The sequence below is a fragment of the Camelus ferus genome, chromosome 1 (assembly GCF_009834535.1).
Source record: "Camelus ferus isolate YT-003-E chromosome 1, BCGSAC_Cfer_1.0, whole genome shotgun sequence".
Taxonomy (NCBI): Eukaryota; Metazoa; Chordata; class Mammalia; order Artiodactyla; family Camelidae; genus Camelus; species Camelus ferus.
Window position 1 is genome coordinate 109472686 of NC_045696.1, and position 25449 is coordinate 109498134.

The window sequence follows — 25449 nt, forward strand, 5'->3', positions numbered from 1 at the left end:
CAGCGTCCTCGGCCTTCCCCTGCTGGCTGCGCAGGAATGCATTCACGGCTTTACTGGGCAGTAAAGAGAGTCAATATCTCTTCTGATTCCCCAGCAAGGGGCCACACCCCCCGGCCCTCCCGCCCTGTGACCCATGAACAGGGAGGAGGCCTGACTTCCAGTGACCTCATCAGGTGACTCATCATGGCCCAGGGCGTGTTAGGGACCCCAGCTCAGGCAAAGGGCCCCACAGCGCTTTCGAGGCCCCAAAGTTTACAGCTTCGGAAGCAGAGGTGCTGATGCTTTGGGGCAGGGCCGGGGCAGAGGCGGAATGGGTGACTGTCAGAGCAGCCACTGGCCGCCATAGGCTCAGGTCCGGGAGCTGGGGAGGCCAAGCTCTGTCCTACGAAGCGCCTCCCACCAGTTCCTCAGGCCTGAGTGGGGAGGGGCGGCTCTGCTCCTGCTGTCTCCCAGGTGGCATCCTGCTATCTGCGCTTGTGTTTGTACTTGTTCCCTGCCCCGAAGGCTCACAGTCCACCTGATACGGGGTCACTCCAAACAGTGCCGGAGGGTGTGTGCGCAGCCAGGCAGGACCCAGAAAACCCTTGGGAGCTGTGCAGAGTGAGAGGGAAGGAAACAGGGAGCCCGAGGCCTTCCCGGTGAGGAGGCCACAGACCTGAACAAATGCAGGAGGTGGAGATATGGGTCAAGAAGCAAGACTGATGAAACAGTAGATTCCTTCCAGAAGCGAGGTGAGAGCATGGAGCTAGACCTTGACCCACAGCCAGGGAGATAGGGCACAGGGCAGGTTCCAGGTGCCCCAGAGGGGTGATCACAGGCATACAGGCCACGTGGGAACTTTAGGACAAGGAAAAGGTGCTTAGCTCACCCTCGTCATTGGGGCTTCTGTGGGCTGACCCTGCCATGGACAGGTGTGAAGGTTCAGGAGAGGGCAGGGGGAGGGAGGGGCACCTCTGAGCAGGAAATGCCTGGGTGGTGTGTGCGTGTGTGTGTGTGTGTGTGTGTGTGTGTGTGTGCAGCAGCCATGACAGGGCCCAGGCTGTGGGCTCCCAGGCAAGGGGGTAGAGTTCTAGGGCTGGGACTGGGACGCCCAGCCTCTCCTGGTGCACACAGAGAAAGTCTCGGGGAGGAGAGGGGAGATGGGGCCTGGGAGGAGGCCTAAGCCTGCAGTTCCCCTCCTACACCTCAACATTAGGGAGGATGTGGCTCCAGCTAAGCTTCCTTGGGGACAGGTAGGCTTGGGCCCTGCTTGCCGCCACCCCGCGGTGCCCCTCATTCCTTCAAGCCACCTCTGGCCTGGGGTCACAGGTGACAGCGTCCCAGACTCAGCTTCCTTAGAGGGGGCTGGATTCAGTGTCTGCCAGTCTCCACTGAGCAGAAGCCTCTGGGGAGACATTGATGGAGAAGTAGGCCTTCTAAGGAGAAAAGCAGGGAACAGCTGAGGAGGGAACAGGGGACCACTGCTGAGCTTGCAGAAAACAACAGTAATAATGTGACCATTATCGAGTGAGCCCAACCCACTCTTGACACGGCTCTAAGAGGCAAGTGCTGCACAGAGAGGTTAAGCAACTTGCCTTAGGTGACACAGCCTAAGCTGACAGAGCAGGAAGAGTGAAAGAAGATAAGCCCTCTTTGGACTGTGAAGTCTGAGGCCTCGACCCTACAGGTGAGGAATCCAGCTGTCCCCAGGAAGGTGCCCACACAAGGCCTCTGATCTACGGTTCCTCCTGCAGAACTTGGGGGCGGGGAAGGACAGAGTTTCAGATCGAGGCAGCCACACTGCATGGCACGCTTGGATCAGCCCTGAGCTGACTGAGTTCCAGGGCTTTGTCTGGGTAGTTGGGGACCAGGAAGACCCCAGGGAGTCCCCAGAGCCTGGGGGTGCTTTACAGCCCAATAGTCATGCTCTTCCCCCTGGGGCCAGCCTTCCTCTACAGGGGTGGAGGGCGGGGGGGTGGGTGATGTCACCGGTGAGGAAGAAGGGACCAAGTGGGAGAAATACAGCTCGAGGAATGATTTTGAACATCGTAGAGAAAAATACCTAAAGGTGTTCAAATTACACTGCTGGCAGTCAGTCCCCAAGCAAAGAACTGTTGGCAGAAGGTTATCCGTCAAGTCCCTGTCGATAAAAGACAAAAGTTAGAGACATCCCTGACATTCAAGAGCAGCAGAGGACTTAAATAACTCCTGGTCGCCCTTGCAGCCACTCTGAGAGATGGTGACAAGCCCTTCTCAACGTGAAAAGGTACTAATTGCAAAGAGTAGGAGACAAATGCTATACTGAGATTTTTCCAAGTGAAATACAGGCTTATGGAAAAGAAATAGGAAAAATAGAAAACTCGGTAAAGTTTTACTAGTGTGTGGAATGACGGGTGGAGTAGAGTTCAAACACAGTTAAATTATTTTTGAAAGACTATAATACAAAGATTAACGAACGGTTCAAAAACAAGCGTCATGGCAAAGAGACAAAGCACTGGTTTTCTGGTTACTTGGCAACATCCAAATGACAGGACCCATGGTGCCCCGGGCCCACACGTGGCCAAGGAAGCCAGCGGTGCTTGCCCAATGCGTGACCCCAGGTGAGGGCCCAGCCCTGCAGGGGTGGCCGACGGCCACACAGGCAGATGGCCTGGGATAAGCACCGCAGATACAACCCGAACCCCAGGCGGGTGGAGTGTAGAGGTGGGGCAGGGCGGGGGGCCCCTCAATCCCGGAGAGGAGGCCGGCAGCTGAGGGGCCCGACGTTGGAGGGGCGCAGGGCCAGATGTGTGGGGATCTCTCCTTTTCCTGCCCCTGCTATGCCTCCTGTCAAAGCAGTGAGTGGCCTGCCCTAGATGAGACCCGGAGCTGGAAGAGGACACCAGGCCTTGAGAAGTCCTTTCTGGAAGAGCGTGGACATCCCATCTGTGCGCCCCGCCCTCTGTACCTCGAGTTACGTGCTGAGAAGCTGGGGTTCTGCCCCTCCCCCTCCTCGCCGCCTTTTCTCCAGGGGAGAAGAGGGCACAGTCAGCCCCGCGGGGGGCCCAGCATCCCAGTGGCTGAGAGGAGGACGCGCAGCAGGTGCAACAGGAGGGAAGGTGCTCGAGAGGGCAGAGTGTGACAGAGGGCTGTCAGAGCAGGATCCGGGAGGGTCCCGGCGGCTCCAGGCTGTGTGCAGACCCCACTTGGGGAGAGCACTCCAGGCTGGGTGTGCTGCTGGCAGTGGAGGCTCCAGGGGTAAGGGACGTGTGAGGCTCAAGGTGGGCTTCAGACCCCTGAAGGGCAATGTGGTGGAGGGCGCACTTGGCTTCCTACATGCTGCGGTGCCATCTCTGAGTAGAGGTTCCCAGGAGCTGAGATTCTGCACCAGGACGCAGGAGGTTTAAATCCTGGCTCTACCACTGTAGCTGTGTGGCCTTGAGCAAGTTACTTCACCTCTCTGTGCCTCAGTGTCTCCAAATATAAAATGGCACTAATCAAAGGAACCCTTCTCACTGGGTTGTTTTGAGGATTAAGTGAATCAGCACTGTGCCAGTGCCAGGAAAGGACTGTCAACACTGTGTGTTTGTGCAATAAAGATATAAACTAGTGCCCAGGGTGGCCCACAGGAGAGCAGGCTGTTCCACCAGTGACAGTGACAAAGTGGTGGAGCATGTGGCTGCAGAGGTGCCCTCCACCTCTGGTGGGGTGTATTGGTCACGTTGGCCAGGCCCTCCCCCCACAACCTTGGCACACTAGGAGCTGGGTGACCACAGTTAATTCATGATCACACATGAGTTCCAATTGTCAGCAGACCTTCATCAGCTGCTGCAGGAGTGGTGGGTGTGGTCCAGGGACTGATAAACACACAGAGGGGGCCCTAGTGACGGCAAGACTGGCCATGTGAAGACTCCAGGGGGCAGAAGGGAGGGTTCTCCCCCTTCCCCCCACCATGGAATGCAGGCATCGGGGGTTGACAGAGACCGTGAGAGCCTGGAGGCCTCAGGAGCAGTGAGGCCTTCCCTAGTCACTGGGTCTTTCTGGAATTCATTTTAGCTCAATTCCATTTCATAAGCATTTTTTAAAGCAACAGGATATGCTGGGCCAAGTGGGGAACACAAAGAGAATCAGCACAGAATCTTTATCCCAGGGAGCTCACAGCTGACTTGGAGGAAGAGACATGGGTGTCCTTACCACCATCAATCCTGACAACCACCAGGGCAAGGGCAGCTCCCCACACCAAGACCTCTGATGTACTAGGAACTCTAGGCACCACCTCACACACACTTCATAGCCGCCCCAGGAGGGGGACGCTGGTATCTCTGACTTAATGAGAAGAAACAGAGATGCTGAGAGGTTAAACAGACCAGATAAAGTGACACAGATGACGTGAAGGTGGTGGCATCTGTGTCTGATTCCGGGGTCTGTGTCCTTAGCAACATGTATGGTCTTCACTGAGACTGGTAATAATAAGGGCAGGAATGCATGGTGCGTGTTAGCCAAGAGCCTCGAGTCTTAGTTTATTCATCTGTAACATGGGCATAATGATCTCTGTTTCCTGAGTGACAAGGGATACCGTACGTGATAGGTTCTACTGTTGTTCTGGGGGCCCAGAACAGATGTAGTAACAGGAGCTGCTCTTGAAGGGTAGAAATCAAGTGCTAGGAGGCAGGCAGCACAGGAGGGGGCCAGCGTGAGCAAAAGCCTGGAGGGCTTTGCAGCTGCTCCAGCTTCAGGCCAAAAGGAAGCCTGGGAAGTTTGGGGAGGGCCAGAGCTGCTCAGCTCCTTTACCTTCCTCCTTCCTTCTGCACCCAATGGGCAAGTTACTGCTGGCCTCTGTTTGCACTTTCTCCCTTCCAGCTCCTCCTTAGCCCATGTAGTCTGGCCTCTGCTCACATCACCCACTGGAAACACTCTTGCCAAGGTTCTCACTGCCAGCCTTCCTCAGCATCCTAGGGTGCTTCTGACCTCCTCCTTGAAACACTGCCCTGGGCTCTATCGACACCCACTCCCGGGATTACTTCCCTCCGTGCTGGACTCTTCCCCTCTGTCTCGTCTGTTGGCTCCAAGCCCTGTGCCACCTGGGTGTTGTTGTGGCTGGTCCTGGACCAACTTCTCCAACTCATTCTTGTTGGGACATTCCTCCGTTCTCGAGGCTTACCCATTGCCTTCATGTAAGAGGTTGGAGCCCCGATCTCCAGCCCAGCATCTGCCCTGAACTGGATCCCCGACACTAATCTGCCTGCTGGATGCGCTGCCTGCATGTGCTCTAGGTAGTCTGAACTCAGAATGCACCTAGGGGGACTCACTGCGTTCCCTGGGTCCCCTCAGCCAGTAGTTGGCGTCACCAATGCAGGTTGCCCAAGTTAGACCCTGGGAGTCATCCCTAACATCTCCCCCACTGACACTGGGAGGCCATTTCCTTTCAATGTCTCTTGGGCCTTCCTCTCCTCCCCAGAACCATCCTCACTGCCGCAGAGCTCCTGGGATTCCTTCCCCCGACTGCCCCCCTGTACTCTGGCCCAGCTGCCAGAGAGGCCCACATAAAATACAAACCGGCCCAGGTCACCCTCTGTTCGGAAGCCTTTAAAGGCTCTCCATTATGTTGGGGATAAGACCTACACTTTGCGTGCTACTCAGTATTCCAATTTCTTCACCGCAGACCTTCCCACTGTCCCCAGGTCTTATGCTCCAGCCAGAATGAAATTGGAGCAGATTTACCCTCTTTTACCCTAATCCTTCTAATCCTTCTAGGTCCTAGAGCTCACTTTAAAACTCACCTCCTCCAGGAGGTCTTCCTGCTGCCCCAGGATAAGTTGGGACCCCTCTTCTGTGTTCCCATAACAGGCACGCACAATAGCACACCGACGCTTTGTCTCCTAGCTCCCCATAGAGTCTTTGAAGACTTTGAGACCATAGAGTCTTTGAAGTCAGGGGCTGTCCTGGTGCTTTGTTTTTCTAGGGTGCTGAGAAACATTTGTTGAAATCAAAGGATCTGGGGAGAGTCTTGGAAACAGATTGTGGGGGTGCTCCTTCCCCGAAATGGGTTACTCTACGTGCAGACAGTGAGAGGGAGCAGCCAGAGGGTTAACTCCACTTCTTAGCCTCCTTCATGGAGGGTAGCCCGGTGACCCAGTTTGGGCCAACAAGGCTCAAGGAAAAGTTGCTGAGCATGCACGGGAGAGATCTGCTTCCCTAATGTGAGCATGGCGCTTCCTGTTTCCTGTCTTCCACTCCCCCCCTGGAATTAGGAGAGGAGGCTGGCGGCGGAGTAGCCATCTTGTGATGAAGAGCCAGCCATGAGGACCAGAGCCACACACTAAGGAATCCTGAAGGGACCTAGGTCCTGACACCTGCACTACCGACTAGCAGGCTTCTTACTATAAAAAGACAAGTTAAGTCTCATTAAAGCCCCAGCTTTGGTTGATCCTCCATTGCATTTAGCTGAACTGCCCCTAGAAAAGGCAGAGGATGGTAGATAACCATCTGTGAGCATTTGTGAATAGGCCTTTCCTTTAAAGATGATACTGGTCCTGACACTGGGCAAGGTTCATGGGGCAGGACAAGGTGAGGGCTGGAGAGGCTGATCCTCCCTGGGGTTCTATCAGAGGACCACAGCCAGGCCTCATGCAGAGTTTGAGGGAGGCTCCAGTCACAGTGGCTCTAATGTGACCATGACCTTGGCCTGGGTGTTCTCTGGTCTCTACTTAGTTTCACTTGTGAAATGAGGCTGCTGGAATAGATAACTTTTCAAAGAGCACAGGGCTGCAAATTTGGGCTTTGGAGTCAGGTGAAGCTGGGTTCGTGTTCCAGCTCCATCACTTACTAGCTGTGTGGCTTTCAGTCGCTGTTTTTGGTTGACTTCATCATCATCTGTAAAATCCAGATTGTAATAGTGCCTATAACTGTTGGGCTAACACTGGGGTTCTGTGGAATCACGCATGCGCGTTCCAGCAGACTGCCTGGCACGACCCGCCATGGCTGTTACAGCCTAGTGCCCAGCGCGCACCGCGTGCTCTGCGGGGGCAGCCACCCTTGTGTGTAAGTCCTCTAAGATGGCACACTGGTGCCTGCAGTTGCACGCCTACTCTAGATTTGTGGCTGCTACAGGGCTCTGGAAAGCCTCTCTGGATGCCCCTTGCTCTGTGGGTGGGTGGAGCGGCCTAAGGCCACCCAGTGTCCAATGGCTTTTCCTCCAGCACTGCATGCTGTTAAGACTCCTTGGACACAGGGTAGAAAGGAGAAGCCCCTGGACAGCCCAGCATAGGCCTGGAAAGGCATCACACCATGGGTAGAAATAAGAAACCTACGTGGTCCATCTGTTTTGTGGCCCCGTCTTAGCCAAATCTTCCTGAGTATGGAGGGGCATCTTTTCCTGGGAATAGCAGAGGGGCGGGGGCTTGCAGCGGTTGGCTCTGCAGGGAATTGCAGGAATTAGGGAGATGGAAAACTATGTCCAGAACTGGATTTCTTATTGCAACTGCTTTTGGCAGAAAGTTTTTATCCTTCTCTCAAAAGTCTCACCTTCCTTCTCTTTTCTGCACTACGAATCCTGGTGGAAAAAAATCTTGGGGAAAAAAATTAAGGGGCTATTCTATTCCAGCCCTGAGAAGGAGATCAGATCAGTGGGGTGGGAGGCGGGGGTAGGGGTAGATCCCGTTTTTTCACGGGGGCCTCCCTCCCCCTCTTTCCTCTCCCCCTTCCTCCCCACCACAACACTCCAGGCCAGACCCAGCCACGCTGACACTTGACAGCACCTCCAGTTTACCTTGGCTCTGGTCCAGAGAGTTCAGACCCAGCCCCGGGCAGGCCCCCACCTCTCCACCTTTGTTACCCAGCCCCTCTCCAGCGCAAAGAGCAGTTTAAATATAAATCAGTCCTCGACACAGAGCCTCCTCGAGTCTCAAAGCCATCACCGGAACTGAGAGCCCAGGTTTTCGGCGAGTGCAAACAAGCAGAGACCGGCTCCGTAAATCTCCCAGGGCGCGTCGGGAGGGGCGCGGAGGCTCCCCTTCCCTTCAGAATCGTCGGTTCTTCTTCAACCCTCCGGGCTCCCGTTGGCCCCTCCAGCGTCCCTCGCTCCCCTCCCTATTGCTCCCGCAGCCGAAGCCCTGTGCCGATCCCTGCTCCGGTCCCCTCGAGTCTCCCGACACGCTGCAGCCACCCCGCCCCGCCGGCGCCTCTGGCGCCCCTTTGCTCTTCAGTCTCCCGCCCCCTCCCGCCCCCTCCCACAGACCGCCCCCTCCCACAGGCCGTCCCCTCCCCGGGCCCGCCACCTCCCGCCCCCACCCTCCGGCGGGCGGGACCTTCTCCCGCGGCGGTCGAGCCCTGCAGGTCCCAGCGGGGTGCGGGCGCGGAGACTACCCCGGCCGGAACGAGGTCAAGCGCGGCGGGCCGCAGCGTCACACCTGTCTGAGGGGGCGGCGGTGGCGGCGGCGGTGACGGCGGGGCGGGGGCTCGCAGCGCCCTTGACACCCGAGGAAAAGAGGGAGGAGGGAGCCCGCGTTTCATCATCGGCGGCGGCGGCGGCGGCCACTTATAAAACTTCTGGGCGCGCACCCTCGCGCTCAGACTCCGCGCTGCGTGCCTCCTCCAGCCACCGCCGCTGCGCCCGCCACCCGCCGGCTGCCCGCCCAGCCAAGCGCCCCGGCCCCGCTCGCCTAGCCTCCTGCCCCGCGCTGCCGCCACCACCATGGGGCTACTGCCCGAGTCCAGCGAGCGCCAGGGCAGCGGCGGCGCCTCTGCGGACCGAGCCGGCCGCTGTCCCCGCTCTATCTTCAGCAACATTAAGGTGAGCGGAGAACCCGGGCCATCTGGGCAGGAGTCGCTCCGGGCGCACCTTCGGAGGAGCCCCGGCGTCTGCTGAGGGTGCTCAAGAAGCGCTGGGGGCGCGGGCTTCCACCCTTGCGGTCCGTCCGTCGGTGCGGCGCTCCAGGACGCGTCCCCGCCGGCCCCGCACCGCGGGAGAGGGGTGCTTGGACAGGCAAGCGCGTGCTGGGCGTGTGCGAGTGCCTGTGTATGTGCATGTGTGCTTGTGTGTGTCTGTGCGTGCGCGACTGTGTGCGCGCGTTCACACGCCCGTGTCAGGGGAATAAACAGAGCGATGAAAGTACCTGCTTACTGGGCCAACTCTATTCAGATAGTTCTGGCACTAGCCGAGTCCTGTTCTTTGATTGAAAAAGAACATCTGGCGGGCACCTTTTTTGGTCTGCTGTGGGCAGTTAACTTCGTTAAGGGAGTGGGCTTGGGGACGCCTGGTCTGGCGCCCTTTAGCGGACGGGCTGTGGTCCCTCCCAGATGAAGGAGATTAGAGCCCATCTCATCCTGGGTAGGTGCCAGAAGGGCTGTTCTCCTTCCCCAGGCTTTTGTCTTCCCCAAGGGCAGCATCGCGTGGGCTTTGCTACTTGGACACGCTGCCACCTGCAATGTTGAAAATTCCCCGGAGGCTGGCAACCATCCCTGCAGCGCTGGGACCAGCCTTCCTGGTCCAGAACTGGACCCCGAAAGGCAGCGGGCCCTCACAGTAGATTCAGTAAAGTCTAGGCAGGTGCCTCTTGTGTGGCAGGGTATGGGGAGTTGGTGAAGAAAAGATGGGGTAGGCAGCTGTATGTTGAGGATGCTTTCCTCCCACGGGGTCAGGACTGCTTTCCATCCCCTCACAGGTCCAGGAGGACCCGACTGGTTGAGTCCACACTCGGGTTTTGTTGCCTAATGTTCTCCCTGTGGTGAGGATGTGGGAGGTTGTTGAGCTCATGTCAGGGCTCCTTGGAGTCGAGGCAGGTGATTATGGTGCAGAAAAGCTATTTCCCACAACCATGCCATCAGATGGGGCTAGGTAAAGCCTGCAGTGGTGCAGTTAAGGGGAACCCAGATCACACAAAGGAAAAATGGGGGTCTCTGTGGGCTGGTTATGTGTGTCCAAAAGAAAGGGATCTGGATGTCACAGTGCAGCCCACCTATGTACTTACTCAGATTATTAGCAGTAGAGCTGGGATCGCCACTCCTGCTTCTGCTCTTTCCCCACACCTCAGTAAGCAAAGGCTGAATTGATTCTATGATTGGATAGAAATAAGACAGAAATTTTGAGATAGCTTAAAATAATCTTCAAATCTCCTCACCCTTGGCCAGACCCTGCTAAGAACACTGTGTGTGGTTCTGGTCCCACCATTTAAAAGAGCTTAGGGAAGTTTCAGCAGAGAGCTGTTAAAAATTTGGTGTTTGTCTGGAATTGGGAGCAAAAGGTAGGAGCAACTGTTGGGTGGTCTGAAGAGAGAAAGTCTCAGGATGGAGCGAGGGTGGGGCAGCTCCTTCCGTTTTCACCATTCTTGGGGTTGGGGGCAGGAGGGGCAGCTGACAGCGAGGGCAACCCCAGGTGAGATTGATCCATTCAGACCTGCCCTGAGTCCCTAAAATAAATGAGTTTATGGCAGCAGTTTCTTTGAAGATCTATAAAAATAAGATAATTTATCACATGCTGATGATTTAGCCACACATGCCTGAGGCCTGGGCCCACGCCAGTTGGCCTCCTGAAGGCTCACACGAGTTGAGACTTTTTCTTGAGTCTAAAAACCAGATTCTTTTCATCATTACCTCTGTTGATCCGTAGTAATTCTAGGACCAGGGTTAGGAGCAACTTACAATTAGTTTTGCTTATCAGCCCGAAACCAGGTAGGAGATTGACTATCTCAAGGCAAATCTGAGGACTGGAATTCCATTAGTTAAACTCCCTGAAGCCTCTTCTTCCAGCAGGTGGTGCTGGCTTTTGGGGGCTTTGCTATTTGATGAGAGGTTTCCTCCTCCCAATGGGAGGTTCCCTGGCTGCTCTGCACCCTCCCCTTCTAGTTGGGTACAGACTATACATGTCTTACAATGTGAGGAGGAACAGGGGCCACCCAACCTGAGGACCCACCATTTTTCCAGGTTCCTTGTTGTTGGGACAAACTTAACTGATTGCTTAATGACATTCCTGCAAAACCCCATGTACCATATGATTTAGGGAAAGGGGATGCAACCATGGGACTGAGATCCAAGTCCCATGCCAGCCTCTTGCTAACTCTGTGATACAGGGAAGCATTTCTTGCCTTTCCTGAGCCTCAGGGTCCTTAAGTGAAAAAACGGGTAATATGAACAGTTCCCCATGGACGGCAGGCTTCCTAAGGATTCCCCGGAATGAGGCATAAGAAGGGGGCTTTGTAAGCCATGCTGGGCTCTCTGGGATTGGCATCATCGTGAGGTCAGTTCTTGCCTCAACACATAGGACTGCACGTTCAAACGTCATTTAAGATCTGTTACTCTGCCAATTACATTTTATGAGTCGAAGTTAATAGTTAAGAGAAACTACAGTTAATAATAATAATGTCCATAATGAACTCATCCGCAAAACAGAAACAGACTCACAAACATAGTAAACAATCTTATGGTTACCAGGGGAAAAGGGGCGGGAAGGGATAAATTTGGAAGTCTGAGATTTGCAAATGTTGACCACTATATATAAAAATAGATAAATAACAAATTTCTTCTGTACAGCACAGGGAACTCTATTCAATATCTTGTAATAACCTTTAATGAAAAAGAATATGAAAATGAATATACATATATATATACGCGACTGAGACATTATGCTGTACACCAGAAATTGCCACTGTAACTGACTATACGTCAACAAAAAAATAAATAAAATAAAAATAAAAGCTTAAAAAAAAATAATGTCCCCAAATGGCAAGAGTAGCTAGCAGCAACAGGCCTGCCTGCAGGTACTGGTAACTGTGGAAGTATTTTACCCCTGTGTGATCCACATTACACCTCTATCAACTGGATACTGTTACTGTCCGTTACCTTGTTATTGATGAGGAAAACAAGGCTTGGTGAGGCTGATCTTTGGGGGTGGATACAGCCAGAAAGGGTGGAGTGTTGAGGAGCCAGGAATGTGAGCCTCTAGAGTCAGGGCCCCTAACTGCTGTGCAGCCCAGCCCTCTCCATCACATGCCCTGCTTGCATGTGTGTTGTGGGGACAGGTTTCAGGGATGGTTTGAGGGAATGGGGAGGGAGAATAATGGAAATGGGTGGGATGGAGTCGGGTGGGTCAAAGGTCACTCAGACCCTTTCCTCCTGTGACTGTGCCCAGAGCCCTTCCTAGCTTTCATTTTGCATCCTGGTGATGAATTTGTGACCTGTGCTGCCACAGAACAATTGGAAGAATGATTTACTGTGAAATAATTATAGATTCCTAGGAAAAATAGTTTTAAGAGGTCCTGGTTCCTCCCAATAGTTCCGTCTTACCTAACTACAGTAGAATACCAAAGGCAGGAAAATTGACATTGCAATGTGAGTGCTGATCACAGATTAGGGAACCACCACCCAACCGCTTCAAGAGAACTGTCCCATCGCCACAAAGACTTCCTTCCTACTACTATCCCTAATCTGCTCTCTATCACTGTATTTTTGTCATTTTGAGAACATTGTATAAGTGGAGTCATGCACTATGTGACCTTTTGAGATTGGCTCTTTTCCATTGAGCTCAATGCCTTCGAGACCCATCCAGGTTGTTCCGTGTATCAATAGTTTATTCCTCTCAATGGCTGTGTACTGTGTCCATGGCATGGGAGTATTGTGATCTGTCCAACCATTCACCTACTGAGGGACGTTTGGGTTGCTTCCAGTTTGGGGCTATTACAGATGAAGCTACAATAAACAGTCATGTACCTGTTTTTGTGTGGACATACATTCTCATTTCTCTGGAGTAAATGCCCAGGAGTTCATTTGCTAGGTCATATGGTAGTTGCACGTTGATTTTTAAAAAGAAACTGCCAAACTGTTTTCCAGAGGTGCCATAACATTAGTTCCTTTACATCCTTGCCAGCAATTGGTGTAGTTACTGCTTTTTATTTCGGCTATTCTAATAAATGTGTGGTGATATCTCATCATGGTCTTAATTTGCATTTCCCCAACGGCTGGTGAGGTTGAACATCTTTTTATGTGTTTATTTGCCATGTGTATATCCTCTTCACTGAAATATGTCGTATATTTTGTCCATTTTCTAGTTGGATTTTTAAATTACTGTTTTGAGAATTCTTTGTGTATGTAAGATACAAGTCCTTTGTTGGGCATGTGGCTTATACATACTTTTTCCCAGTCCATAGCTTATCTTTTCAGCCTCTTAATAGGATCTTTTGTGGAGAAAAAGGTTTCGATTCTGAGGAAGTCCAATTGATCAATTTTTAATTTTCTCGATCCTGCTTTTGGTGTCATGTCTAAAAACCCTTCACCAAATCCTGGCTCCGGAAGGTGTTCTCCTGTGTTTTCTTGTATAAGAGTTGTAATTTTACATTTAAATCTATGATCCATTTTGAGTTCATTTTTGTACAGGTGTGAGGTTTAGGTCAAAGTTTGTTGTCTTTTTTTTTTTAATTTTTAATTTTTTAACATTTTTTTATTGAGTTACAGTCATTTTACAATGTTGTGTCAAATTCCAGTGTAGGGCACAATTTTTCAGTTATACATGAACATACATATATTCATTGTCCCATTTCTTTTTTCGCTGTGAGCTACCACAAAGTTTGCTGTCTTTTAGATAAACAAGATTATACTGTATAGCACAGGGAAATATACACAAGATCTTATGGTAGCTCACAGAGAAAGGAATGTGACAATGAATATATATATGTTCATGTATAATTGTAAAATTGTGCTCTACACTGGAATTTGACACAACATTGTAAAATGATTATAAATCAATAAAAAATGTTAAAAAAAAAAAAGTTTGCTGCCTTTGCTTGTGGTTATGCAATCGCTCCTGCACCATTTGTTGAAAAGACTATCCTTTCTATATTGAATCACTTTTGCACTTTTGTTGAAAATCAGTTGGCCATACTTGTGTGGGTCCATTCTGTGTTTTCTATCCTGTTTCACTGATGTATGTGTATGTCTCTCTGCCAATACCACAATGTCTTGATTAGTGTAGCTTAGCAGCAAGTCTTGCTATTGGGTAAAAGCTTGATTTTTATTCTGCAGTGGTATGGTTACCAAATCTTACAACGCATTCAGTTTCCCTTCTACTCTGCCTTTTAGGAAGATTTAAGGATAGACTGAAAGTTTGCTTTTAGTAACTGGTTGGGGTCTTATGTATTCATGTGCTCCAGCTTTTGTTCTGGCCTTAGCTGAATGGTTGTCCTTTCCCTTGAACTTGATTTTTTAATCTATGTTCCTGAACTTTTTCTGTTCTTAATGACAGCCCTGCAAGGGAGGTATCAGCATCTCCATTTCACACTTGAAATCGAGGCGTGTCCAAGACCACATATCCAGTACACGGCAAAGCAGGAGTTCCCACCGGGGTCCTCTCACTCCCAGCCCCCTACTTCCCACAAACACAGATGCCTCTCAGTTCTGGATTCTCTCATCTGTGAATATCTGGGCCTGAGCCCAGAGATCTCTGAGGTCCTTTCAGGTTCTCAGATTCTCAGTTTCATATAGTTAAATTGCCGACTGAGATGAGATTAGGAGCAGGGCCAGTTGGGTCTGAGCTGTGATGGGAGACCTGCTCCGAAACCTGGCAAGAGTGGAGGGTGTGGGCTGGCTGGCTTGTCTTGGATCGATCCCAGCTCTCTCAGTTTAGAGGACCTTCATTCCCTGGGTATGTCCTTCTTGATTCCCTGGGATGGCTTAAATTTGATCAGGGGCAGAGGATGAAACCAAAGCAAGGAGTCTCAGGCTATACTGTGGGGTGATGGATGGGAGGGTACCTTCCAGTGAGCAGCCCTCTTCCAGAGCCGTCTTCTTAGCTTCTTTGTTTCCCTTGTTGGTGGAGATGCCATGGAGGCTCTGGCTTGGGGGAAGGGTTCCAGCCCCGGGCAGTAACCCCAGAGCTTGTGACCTTTGGGACACTCAATCTTGTCAGCATTGGCACTGGTGCCCCTGCCTCTAGAAATGTGGGCAGACTAACCCTTTCTTAGAGATTGAGTGTATACTTAAGCCCTTGATGACAAATTTCATTTTATTTACCCAGACATCTGCCGTAACTTTTTATGCTCTGAAGGCCGCTCCATCCAACACCCTTAGGAGCACAGAAGGCCTCCGTTAAAAGGCAGCTGGTACCAGAGAGGGCTGTAGTAAGCTAGTGCTTGTCAAGCTGCCCCACCCAGATGCCCTGAATTCTAGAAGGGAGTGAGCGGGTTTCCAAACGGGGTAAGACAAGGGGATGAAGGAAGGGTTTGGAGATGTGTTTTGACCAACCGTGAATATTACATTTCCATGGTATTTTATGTTTTATCCTAAAATCAACTGAATTTTATAGTTTCCTCCACAATATATATGTTTTTCTAAATAATATGCTGTATTTTCCCCCAAATCTTGGAGTAACACTGATGCTCCAGGAAGCTCTGCTGTGGCTAACTCACGTCTCCCAAATGTGACTCCCAGGTGGAACATAACAAGTTTGGGAAACAACACAGCAGACCTCTAGTCAGAGCTAGTTTATCTGGTTAATTCACCCAGCCAGCTTTTTGGGCACAGAGGGAACGGTATCTAGAAACTGTAAGTGAGACTGGTGTGGGGTGTGGATGGCAGACAATTCCTGGGCGGAGCCCATGGAACATTCCGGGAGAGGAGCTGGCCAGAGAATGCAGTGAGACCCCTGTGGGCCTGGGGAAAAGGGGTAGTGGCGGAGGGGAAGGGGAGGGGGGCCAGCAGGCTTCCAGAGCCACCCTTGTCCTGCCCAGTTGGCTACCAGAGAGATTGCAGGATGGGATTAAACTGACCACGTTCTTGGTCTGTCTTACAAGTCATTCCTGCCTGCGCGTCAGGCCCTTCTGAAGTTGACCTGCTTTGCCTTGGATTCGCAGTGCGGCTGAGGGAAGTGGCAGGGAGCTGAGCGTTGGTGCAGTTGCCTGGGCCTCACTTGTTTATAAGCCTTGACTGAGTGTCTGCTTGGGGGAGGCTCTTCCCCAGGCTTCCCTGTTTGCTCTTGGCTCCCTAAGAGGCCCCCAAGTTTCCAAGAAACAATTGTCTGTAGTGTCTACTTCCCAGTGGGACCAACTGTTTCAATTTGCCAATGACTGAGGGGGTTCCCGGGACACAGGATTTTCAGTTTGAAAACTGGAAAAGTTCTGGGCAGGTTGGGATGAGTTGGTCACCCCACCCCTTCCCTTGCCGTGACCTTTTATAAGAATGGACTTCCACCCACTGACTGCGGGGCAGGGGAGGCACTGATGGAGGGTCAGGGATGGTGCCCAGCAATGGACATCAGCCTCAGGGACCCCTGGCAGGAAGGAACTGGAGGCTTCCGACAAGAGCAGGGCCTATTTCTCCTCTGGTTAGTATGCGGAAGTCCTGCCTTCATTACTTGTCAGGATTTGTACAGCATTTTTAACTTCTCACTGTATAGCATCCAGATGTGTAATGATAAAACTGAGCTGTAGAAACACGGTGCTCCTGGCTTGGAGAATTACTGAATTTCAGAATTGAAAGTGATGAGAAAGCTCATGTGCTCAGAGGCAGGAAGCCTCTTGATGATGTCCTTGCCTCTGCTTGCATAGCCCCAGTGATGGAGAACTCACCACCTCACAAGGCAGGCCAAGCCATGGTAGCACCTCAGGCTTTTGGCAAGTTTCTCCTCTGAGCTGAGTCTGCCCCTGCGCTTCCATGCACATCCCCCCGAGCGGAGCTGGCAGAACCCCTGCCTTCCTGGTCACTCTCCTCCCTGTTTCTGGTAGAAGGCAGTCTCCCCTCTCCCAAAAGTCCCTTTAACTGAGTGAAAGTAGAAAGCCAAGTGGCCTGGGCTACCCTCTTCTAAATAGCCCTGCCAGGCTCTGAAGGTGGGCGTTACTGAGAAGCCCCTGTGACCCCCTGACTCTCATCCCAGATCACAAAGGTTTCCTTGCTGGTTCTCGTTATCATTCATGTGGGGGCCTCAGGCTTTGTGGAGGGTAGTAGGCCCAGGGATTCCTGGAACCAGCAGAGGCCTTCCCATGATGGGAACTCCCCCACATCAGGCCCTGCAAGTTTGTTATGCCCCCGTGAGCCAAAGGCCTGCTCCTGCTGCCCCTCACTTCTCCCTGACTTTGGGAGCTTTCAGGACGTATTCATGCCAAGCCTGGAAGAGCCCCAGACGGTCCACCCTCCAGCCTCCAGCTGGATGACATCTCTCTGGAGCAAGTAGACAGGGGGCTCACTGGGGACCACAGCCCCTGACTTTATCACTAGGGGGCCCAACAGAGACCCTTATGGAGGGCATCTGGCCTTATGCCAGTGGGATGTTCTTGTGGGTCCCGGTCTGTACCCCAGGGCCACAACCGCCGATCCCACTCACCCGGACTGGTAGAGTCAAACTGATGTAGAATCAGCCTTGTTTAGTGGGCTGTCTCCACCCCTGGACCTTGTCACTGGCTTGGAAAGTGAGCCTCAGGGCCTTGTGGCTGCCGTTTCATTTTCAAACTGCCCTTGTTGTCAGGAGGCGCTCCTCCTGGGCTCACTGCTGCTCCAGCTGCCTCCTCCTTCAGGACTCAGTGCCTCCTCCTTCATGGACCCACTGAATCGACGTGTAAATGAAATCCATAAATGCGTACACTTAACAAGGACTGGGGACAAGCGATAGTCAAGCCTGTTTGGGTTGCCTTAAAGTCACAAAGATTCAGAATTCCCGTCCTCAGCCCCAGCATATTTTTAGCAGCAATTATGATTTTGTGAGCTATCCTCACAAAGACGGATACATTTTATTAGAACGTGTATGTGTGGTAAAACACAACTCGAAAAAAACTACCAATTAAATAGATAAACAACAAGGGCCTACTAGAGAGCACAGGGAGCTGGAAGATACTTTGCTGTGAATGCAAATGCATTGGGAGCACCCAGATGTGGCCGATTTCGTGAAATAACAAGGTCAGGTCCTTTCAGAAACGCTGTCGGTGTTACGAGGTGCGTGTTGTCCGCATTATGTATAGTGGAGGAGATTGGCGGGCAGCTTGTGGAAGTTGCCACATTGCCTGGTGACAGAGCTGGGATGTGGGGGCTCATCCTCTGTGGCTGCTCCCTGTGTCCCACCGCAGTCCCCGACCAGCCCCGCCAGGGCTCTGTTACTTCAGTCTCCATGCCGACAGACAGCAGGCTGCTTATTTATATTTATTGTTTTATCTTCCCGAGCCAGATTTGACCCTGGTGGCCCCGAAAGGCCTTGTTCCTCAGTTTTCCTCTCTTACTGCACGTTCCCTCCCCATCGGTCATAAGGCAAGACTGATACCCCAGCTGAACAGCACCAGCAGTTAGACCAGCAGCCCAGCATGGGGTGGGGGCGGCAATCAGGTGGCTTACACACACTCCCAGAAAGAATACATGGAAACCTAGTCCGCTGAACCACTTTTTATCGTGTAACTTACCTGCTCAGGAACTTAAGGTGAGGAAGCGACTTGTATATCTAGCAACTGGAGAGGCAATAAATAAATCATGGGACATCCATCTGTGAGGTATTTGCAAATCATTTTGTTAAGTTTTATTGTGAATAGTTTCAACTTGGGGCAAGTGTTCGTTCCGTGATGTTCAGTAGAGGCTGTGGGATGGACAGCCCTACGCAGAGGTGGTCCAGATTTTTAAAAGTCGCAAGACTTGAAGCCGTTACACCTAACCAGAGATAGTTCTCTGAGTGGACAGCCTCTAAATGGTTTTGGTTTTCTTTTTTTGTGATGTTCTGTGTTTTCTATACTTCTACAGTAAACACACCCTGCATTTACAATTCGAAAAAAAAATTACCAACTAAATAGATAAACAACAAGGACCTACTAGAGAGCACAGGGAACTGTATTCAGTATCTTGTAATAGCCTATAATGAAAAAGAATACGAAAAAAAAGGTACATATAACTGAGTCACTATGCTGAACACCAGAAAGCAACACAACATTGTAGATCAAAAATACTTCTAAATAAATAAATACATACATACATTTCCAAAGAAACCTAAAAAAAAAAAGCCCCGAAGTCTGTGATGACCCCCTGCACCCATCTTTGTCCAGGGCAGCGAGATCTCTTATTGTGGTACATGAAATTAAGACATGAGGTGGGAGAAGGCTGGTCTCCAGGTCCTTGAGGGTGGACCAAGGATGCAGCCAGGAGGGCAGTGAGGGGATGGAGTTTTTGGAAGGACCATTCCTGTGCCCATCACTGTTCCCACTGCATTTTTACATCCATTATTTCATTTGAGTCTTCGGGCTCCTCAGCGATGGAGGTGAAGTCAGGTAACAATACTTTAACTCTTAAAGAGAGGTAAAACTATAGAACGTTTTCCTTCCTGGGAAGATTGAGAGGCGCTTCTGTCCAGGAGGGCCTCTTTGCTGTCCTGACGCCCACTCCTAAGGGCTGGCTCAGAGCTCAGGCATCCAGCCCTAAGGGCTGGCCAAGCGTCTGAAGGAAGTGAGTGTACCCGATGGGCTCCGAGCCAGGTGGGAAGAGCGAGCCTGAAGGGGAGGCAGCGAGGGCAGGGGCTGGCACAGGATCTGCCGAGTGCCTCCTGGAGTCGGGTCCTTGGCCTGGAGCTTTACACCCAGGAGGGTGTGGTAGCAGCCCAGAGGGGGCTTTCCCCCGGTCATTTTGGTGGGCCTTGAGTCATTTGGTGACGTGCTGTTTGTAAGGCAGCACTTTGCTCGTGTCATAAACAGCAGGGGTTTCAGAACTCTGAGACCAGGACCAGTGTCAGGCCAGCTGCCTGAGACGCATTCATTCGTTCATTCATTCTTGTAGCACGTCATGGTTGATCACCTCTGTCAACCACTGGATTTACAATGATGAACAAAAAAGAGTGGGCCATGCCCTCATGAGGGACATAAACAGTGGGCAGATGCACAGATAGATGCAAAGTTATAAGACGTGACAAATTAGAGAGGAAAGAACTGAATTTTATGAGGGAGAAGGCGGGGAGACACAGAACACGGCTCTGCTCGCCACCTCTGGGCCCAGGGTCTCTGACCTCAACAAGCCACCTTCATGCTTCTGCTGTGTGACCTCTGCATGGGGAACAAACCTGAATCAGACAAGGTCCCTGGCTTCCAAAGGCTCTGGTTAGCTGGGATAAGATGGATCTTAAAGAACTATAGTGAACTGTGGTTTTCATCAACATGACAGGTTTACATAACATGGGACCCTCCTACTACAAATACCTAGAGATGCTGCGTCAAATAGAACACCACCAAATATTAAAATACACAGAGCTGAGCTGGCGAGAAAGAAAGTGAAGTCTTCAGGTACAGGAAGTGATGAATGAGTAGAACATCCAAACAAGGAGTGTGCCAGCTGGCCCTGCAGCACGGGTCAGAAAGGAAGTCCCCAAGGAACTCCTACTGGAGATTGGGTGTTAGTGATCACACAGGCACCAATGATGACGTGCAAACTTGGCACACAAGAAGTTGGGCCCCTTGGTGAGAAGGGAACCAGTAAAACTCTGGCCACCACCCTAGGGACAGCAGAGAGGTCTGTCTCTAAAAGGACCTCTGGGTGAAATAACTCCTCTGAGAAGTCAAAGCCCCAAGCCTGTGCCACTTGGAATTGGAAACAGAGTGTATACTATCCATGTGATATGAGAATCTCTAAACAAATTAGCATAACAGTTGGTTCTGGGCTGGTGGTAACTCTTTGCCATCTGGTAGACTCTAGTAAAACCACGCTAGGGGGATGCTTCTACAATCCAGAGCAACCGGAATCCCCAGGAGAAGACAATGCCGGTGGGAGAGGAGCTTACGATAAACAGCAACACAAGGAAATGACCCACCATGGGCAACAGGCAGCAATGAGGAAGATTAGCACCTCAAGATTCTGAGGTAATGGAACATTCCGAAAGAGGCTATAAAAATATATTGAAATGTTTCAGGAAGTGTAAGAAGAATCACAAAACACCAGGAAAGAACAAACACCATGAAAAAGGAACAGATTTGAGAAACACATGGGAATTCTAGAAATGACAAATATAGATATCGAGAGTAAAAATTCAGGGAATGGTTAAATGGCAGATTAGATGCAATGACTGGTTAATTAACAGATTAGATAATTTCCCGACTTGAGGTGCTTAACTTAATGACATCTGATGATAATTTGTAAGTGAGAGATAGGGTTGAAGAAGTCACTTGAATGCAGCACAGAGGAATGAAGAAGTGGAGACTGTGAAAGGCAGGTTAAGAGGGTAAAAAGTAGAAACCTCATTAACCCAGAGGAGGCTGGAAAAGAGAGACTAAAAGCCAAACAAAATAAAAACAAACGTATGAACAGACAGTAAAAATAAAGTCCAATATAAGTCTGAAGTGAATACCAAAAAAGAGAACAGAATGAATACATGATAGATAATATAGGAAAAAAATGATAGAGAGTTTCCAGAATTAACGACATATAGTATCTCAAAATAAAGACAGCACAGTAAGTTCTTATAGGAATTTACAAAAAAAAGTACAGCTGTACATATCACACTGAAACTGCAGAACAGAAAAGAAAGAGAAATTCTCAGAGCTACTTCTAGAGTCCAATTACAGATTACCTATAAAAGTCAAAAACTAGACCAAGAAGAGTCATCTCTAAGTAAATAATAGATATACTTGAAAACAATGGAATAGTTTTCAAAATGCTGAAAGAAAATTACCACCGAATTCAAATTTTGTAACTAAATGGTAATTCAAGAGGGCAAATAGAGATTTTCAAATTTAGTAATCACGAATCCTCACTAAAATACACCACTGAAGGATGAAGTTCATAAAGCAAGAAGCCAAACACAGATGCAAACAATACGAAGAGTGGTGGTAATTGTTGATTGTGGAGGGCAGAAAAGAAGGAATCAGAGTAAGACGCACTGATAATGTGAAGAATTGGAAGGGAAATTTTGGCTTTAAAATCTTCGGTCCTTGGTTTGCTTGCAGGGAGAGTGGAAGAATTAATTAACTTTAGTCTTTGTTAAGTAAGTCAGTCATGTTTGTTAAAACGTATGGGTAATCATTCAGAAAAAAGACATTGAGTGCGTACCTTCCAAAGTGGAAGAGAGTAAGAAGTAGAAAACGCATTAACCCAGAGAAGGCTGGAAAAGCAAGAAAGCAAGAAAGAAAGGAAGAAAGAAAGAAAACAAACAAAAAACATTACGGTAGATAGAAGCACCACAAAATGAGGTAGATATGAATCTAGATTTATCAAAGATGGACTATTCTCACCACATCAAAGCTAGAGAATCTCAGATTGGATTAAAAAGAGAGAGAGAAAATCTGGTTCCATGTTCCTTAAAGGTAAAAGCTGAAAATCCAGGGGCAAAAAGAATGTGTATTGGAAGAATGCCAAATAAAAGAAAGAATCCTCTATTTTAAAAACAGAGAAAAATGTTTACGGCAAAGAGCACAACAGATTGCGAGATGCTGGCAACGTCTACAGCTGACTAGGAACGAATATCTAGACTATACAAAGATCTTCTGCTAATCAACAAGAAAAAAGATCAGAAACACAACAGAAAAATGTGTGAGGGTCTGGGCAGGTGGCCTGCAGTGCCAGCAGGCTCTGTCTCCTCTCCTTTTCTCTGAATGTCACTGCCATTGTCTTCCCTTGTAAACCTCTGTCCTCTTCATGGCTGAGTCATGGTCAGCAATCAGCCCACCTGCTGCCCTTCATTTAGTTCCAACTTGAAAAACTCCTGGAGCAGGACTCTGATGGTTCCACTGGGTCATGTGCCCAGAGGCAGGGCAGGGTCTCTGGGTGGGGGGGGCTTCTCCTGGAGCCACGTGTTTGAATAGGGGCCCTTTTCTGAAACAAGGGGGAGCGCTGTTCTCAGGAGAGGGGCTGAGCAGACAAGACCATTAAGACTTCTGTGGAGAGGAGACATCAGAAAGGAAGAGGTTTGGTCCTGCTGAGGGAAAAGAAGCAAGCTGAATGAGGGCATTGATGATGGGGAAGAAAGCTGTATGAACTCGGGCTTGGATTAGGGTCTACTGCTGCTGTAACAAATCACCATAAACCTAGTGGCTTCAAACACAAATGCCCTTTGATGGTTCTGGAGGACAGAAGACCTAAAATTGAGATGTTTGTAGGGCTGTGCTCCTTCTGGGAGCTCTAGAGGAGAATCTGTTTCCTTGCCTTTCTGAGCTTCTAAAGGCCACTGACATTCCTTGGCTTGTGGCCCCTTCCTCCATCCTCAAAGTCAGCAGCTTAGCATCTTGAAATCTCTCCCCTTCTCACCTAATTTTTTTTTCTGACTCTGACCCTCCTGCCTCTCTTATAAGGGCCCTTGTAAATACATTGGGCCCACTCATATAATCCAGGAGAATCTCCCTATTCTTAGAATCTTATCTGCTGAATTCCTTTTGCCGTGTAAGGCAACGTATTCGTGGGTTCTGAGTATTAGGACACAGGCATTGGAGAGGCCACTATTTTATCTACTTCAGGGTTCAGTCAAACCAGAGCCAACATAAGATACACACAGATACATATATGTATATGTATATGTATATGTATATGTATATGTATATATTAAGCAATTTATTTCAAAGAATTGATTTATACAATTGCGATAGCTGAATAAGCACATCCAGAATTCATAGAGCAGGCTGTCAGTCAAGGATGATTACAGGCTTTGGGCCGAAGCTTCTGTTCAGGGGAATTAATCTCTCTCTCTCTCCACCCTGCTTTTAAGGACTTCTGATTAATTGAATCATGCCCACCCAGATTATCTAGGATAATCTTCCTTAAAGAAGTCAACTCATTATGTATATTTTAATTACAGCCACAAACTTCCTTCACAGCCAACACCTAGATTAGTGTTTGATTGAATAACTGGGGACTGTAGCCTGGCCACATTCACACCTCAAAAACACTGTCACAGGAGCAAAGGGCAGTGACATCCAGGGCAAATATAGAACAATAGGTAATAGGTATCCCCACAAGGAGGGGTGTGGGGGCTTGGGGGCTTTGCTGAAGTCACTGATGGGAGGGAGCTGTGCTTAGGGCCGAGCTTCTGCAAGGAGGCCTGAAAGGAGGCATTGCACCCTCTTCTCACCACAGTTTGAAAGTCCCATGATCCGGTGTGCTTCCCTCCTGCACACAGAGCTGATGCTCAGCATATCACCAGCATCTCAATGCCCCTTCCTACGCTGCCTGCCATCGTTTGTTCTGTGACCGCAGCAGCAGGTCACAGACCCCTGGGCTGCAAATATGAATCGGCAGCAGCGTTGGAAAGGTAGGTGAGCTCACGTCTGCTGCTCCGAGGGCTGCAGCTGGTAGGCGGCAAGTATTTGCTTAGCTAATCTTTCCCCATCTAAAGATGCTTACTGATGACTTCAGGAGTCCTGAAACCTGCAGGTAGAGAGCCCAGCCAAACAAGCCATGGGGGTGATGAAACCACATTCCCTTGCACTTGCCTTCAAGAGCTCCAGGCAAGGCAGCGTGGATGTTCAAAGGAGTTGGGAGGTGAACGGAAGCCCACAGTCAGAGCTCATTGTGGGGTACTCCCGGCCCACACGACAGCACAGACAGACTCCCATTGTGTGAGCAGACCCCATACCCAGATGGGCAGATGGCCAAGGGGAGTGCCGAGAAATCAAGGGAATGTCTCTGTTTTATCCCCATTCCTTTGTAATGGGTTTTCACAGAGGTTGGGTCTTGTCTCCAGGAAAGAGGTGCTAGAAGGAAGGATTTGGGTTAGAGTTCAAGGGGACCTACTGGTGTCTGGGCGGTGGTCCCTGTACCAGCAGCATTGGCATCACACGGGAGCTTGGTAGAAAGACGGATTCTCATGCCCTCTCCCACATCTACTGAACCCGAACTGGAGGTGGAGCCTGGCATGCTGTTTCAACACACCCTCTAGGCAATTCTGATGCACCCTGGGTTCGAGAACCTCTGCTCTCAGGCGCATATCGGAGCGCTGATTCACAAGCAGAATGTCCCCAGTGAGGTGGCTGTGATATTCTTGTCCCCGAGGGAGTCATCAGAGTGATTAATAGGAAATAATCACGTTAAACTGAAAAGGTTCCCAGGAAACATGAGTCTCTGATATAGAGCTGTAGTTGATGGGAGGAACTTTGGGGAGCATCCTAGACTGGCCAGCGAAGGCCTCCCAGAGCTCCGTGTGCAGCAGGGAGTGTGGTGAGGGTGGGGGTGGGACAGAGCTTTCTTAGCCTCAAGGAGCCTGGTGGTCACGTGTTGGAATTCGGAGAATCTCCAGGAGAGCTCTGGGCACACAGGCTTGCAGTGCTGAGCTGAATTCCATTTCAATCTCTTTTTTCCCATAGGTAGTTGGAAAATAACAAATGCTTTTGGAGGCCAAGGTCAGGGGGTGCTCTAACTAATGATAATTATAGCTTCAAGTTAAATACTGTAGGTAAACAGGGAATTTGAGAAATTGGCTTGCTTTCCCCCTTGCTCCCACTCCTGCCCTCATATCCTGTGTTTAGACTGGACATTTCACGGCACAGAGAAGACCTTGACGCCCTGGAGGACCCCTCCGGCAACAATGGGGATCACTGCGGCCCACTCCCCACTCCCCTGGGTGGTGGCCTGGGA

At 50.3% G+C, this 25449-nt stretch overlaps 1 protein-coding gene across 1 annotated transcript in view; it reads left to right on the plus strand.

The window, feature by feature from the left end:
• Positions 1-8650: 8650 nt before the first annotated feature.
• Positions 8651-25449, plus strand: part of SLCO2A1 (solute carrier organic anion transporter family member 2A1) — a 76594-nt gene continuing 59795 nt past the window's right edge. Inside the window, 1 exon segment of the mRNA XM_006179712.3 lies at positions 8651-8749. Within this exon segment, the coding sequence (XP_006179774.1) occupies positions 8651-8749 (99 nt within the window).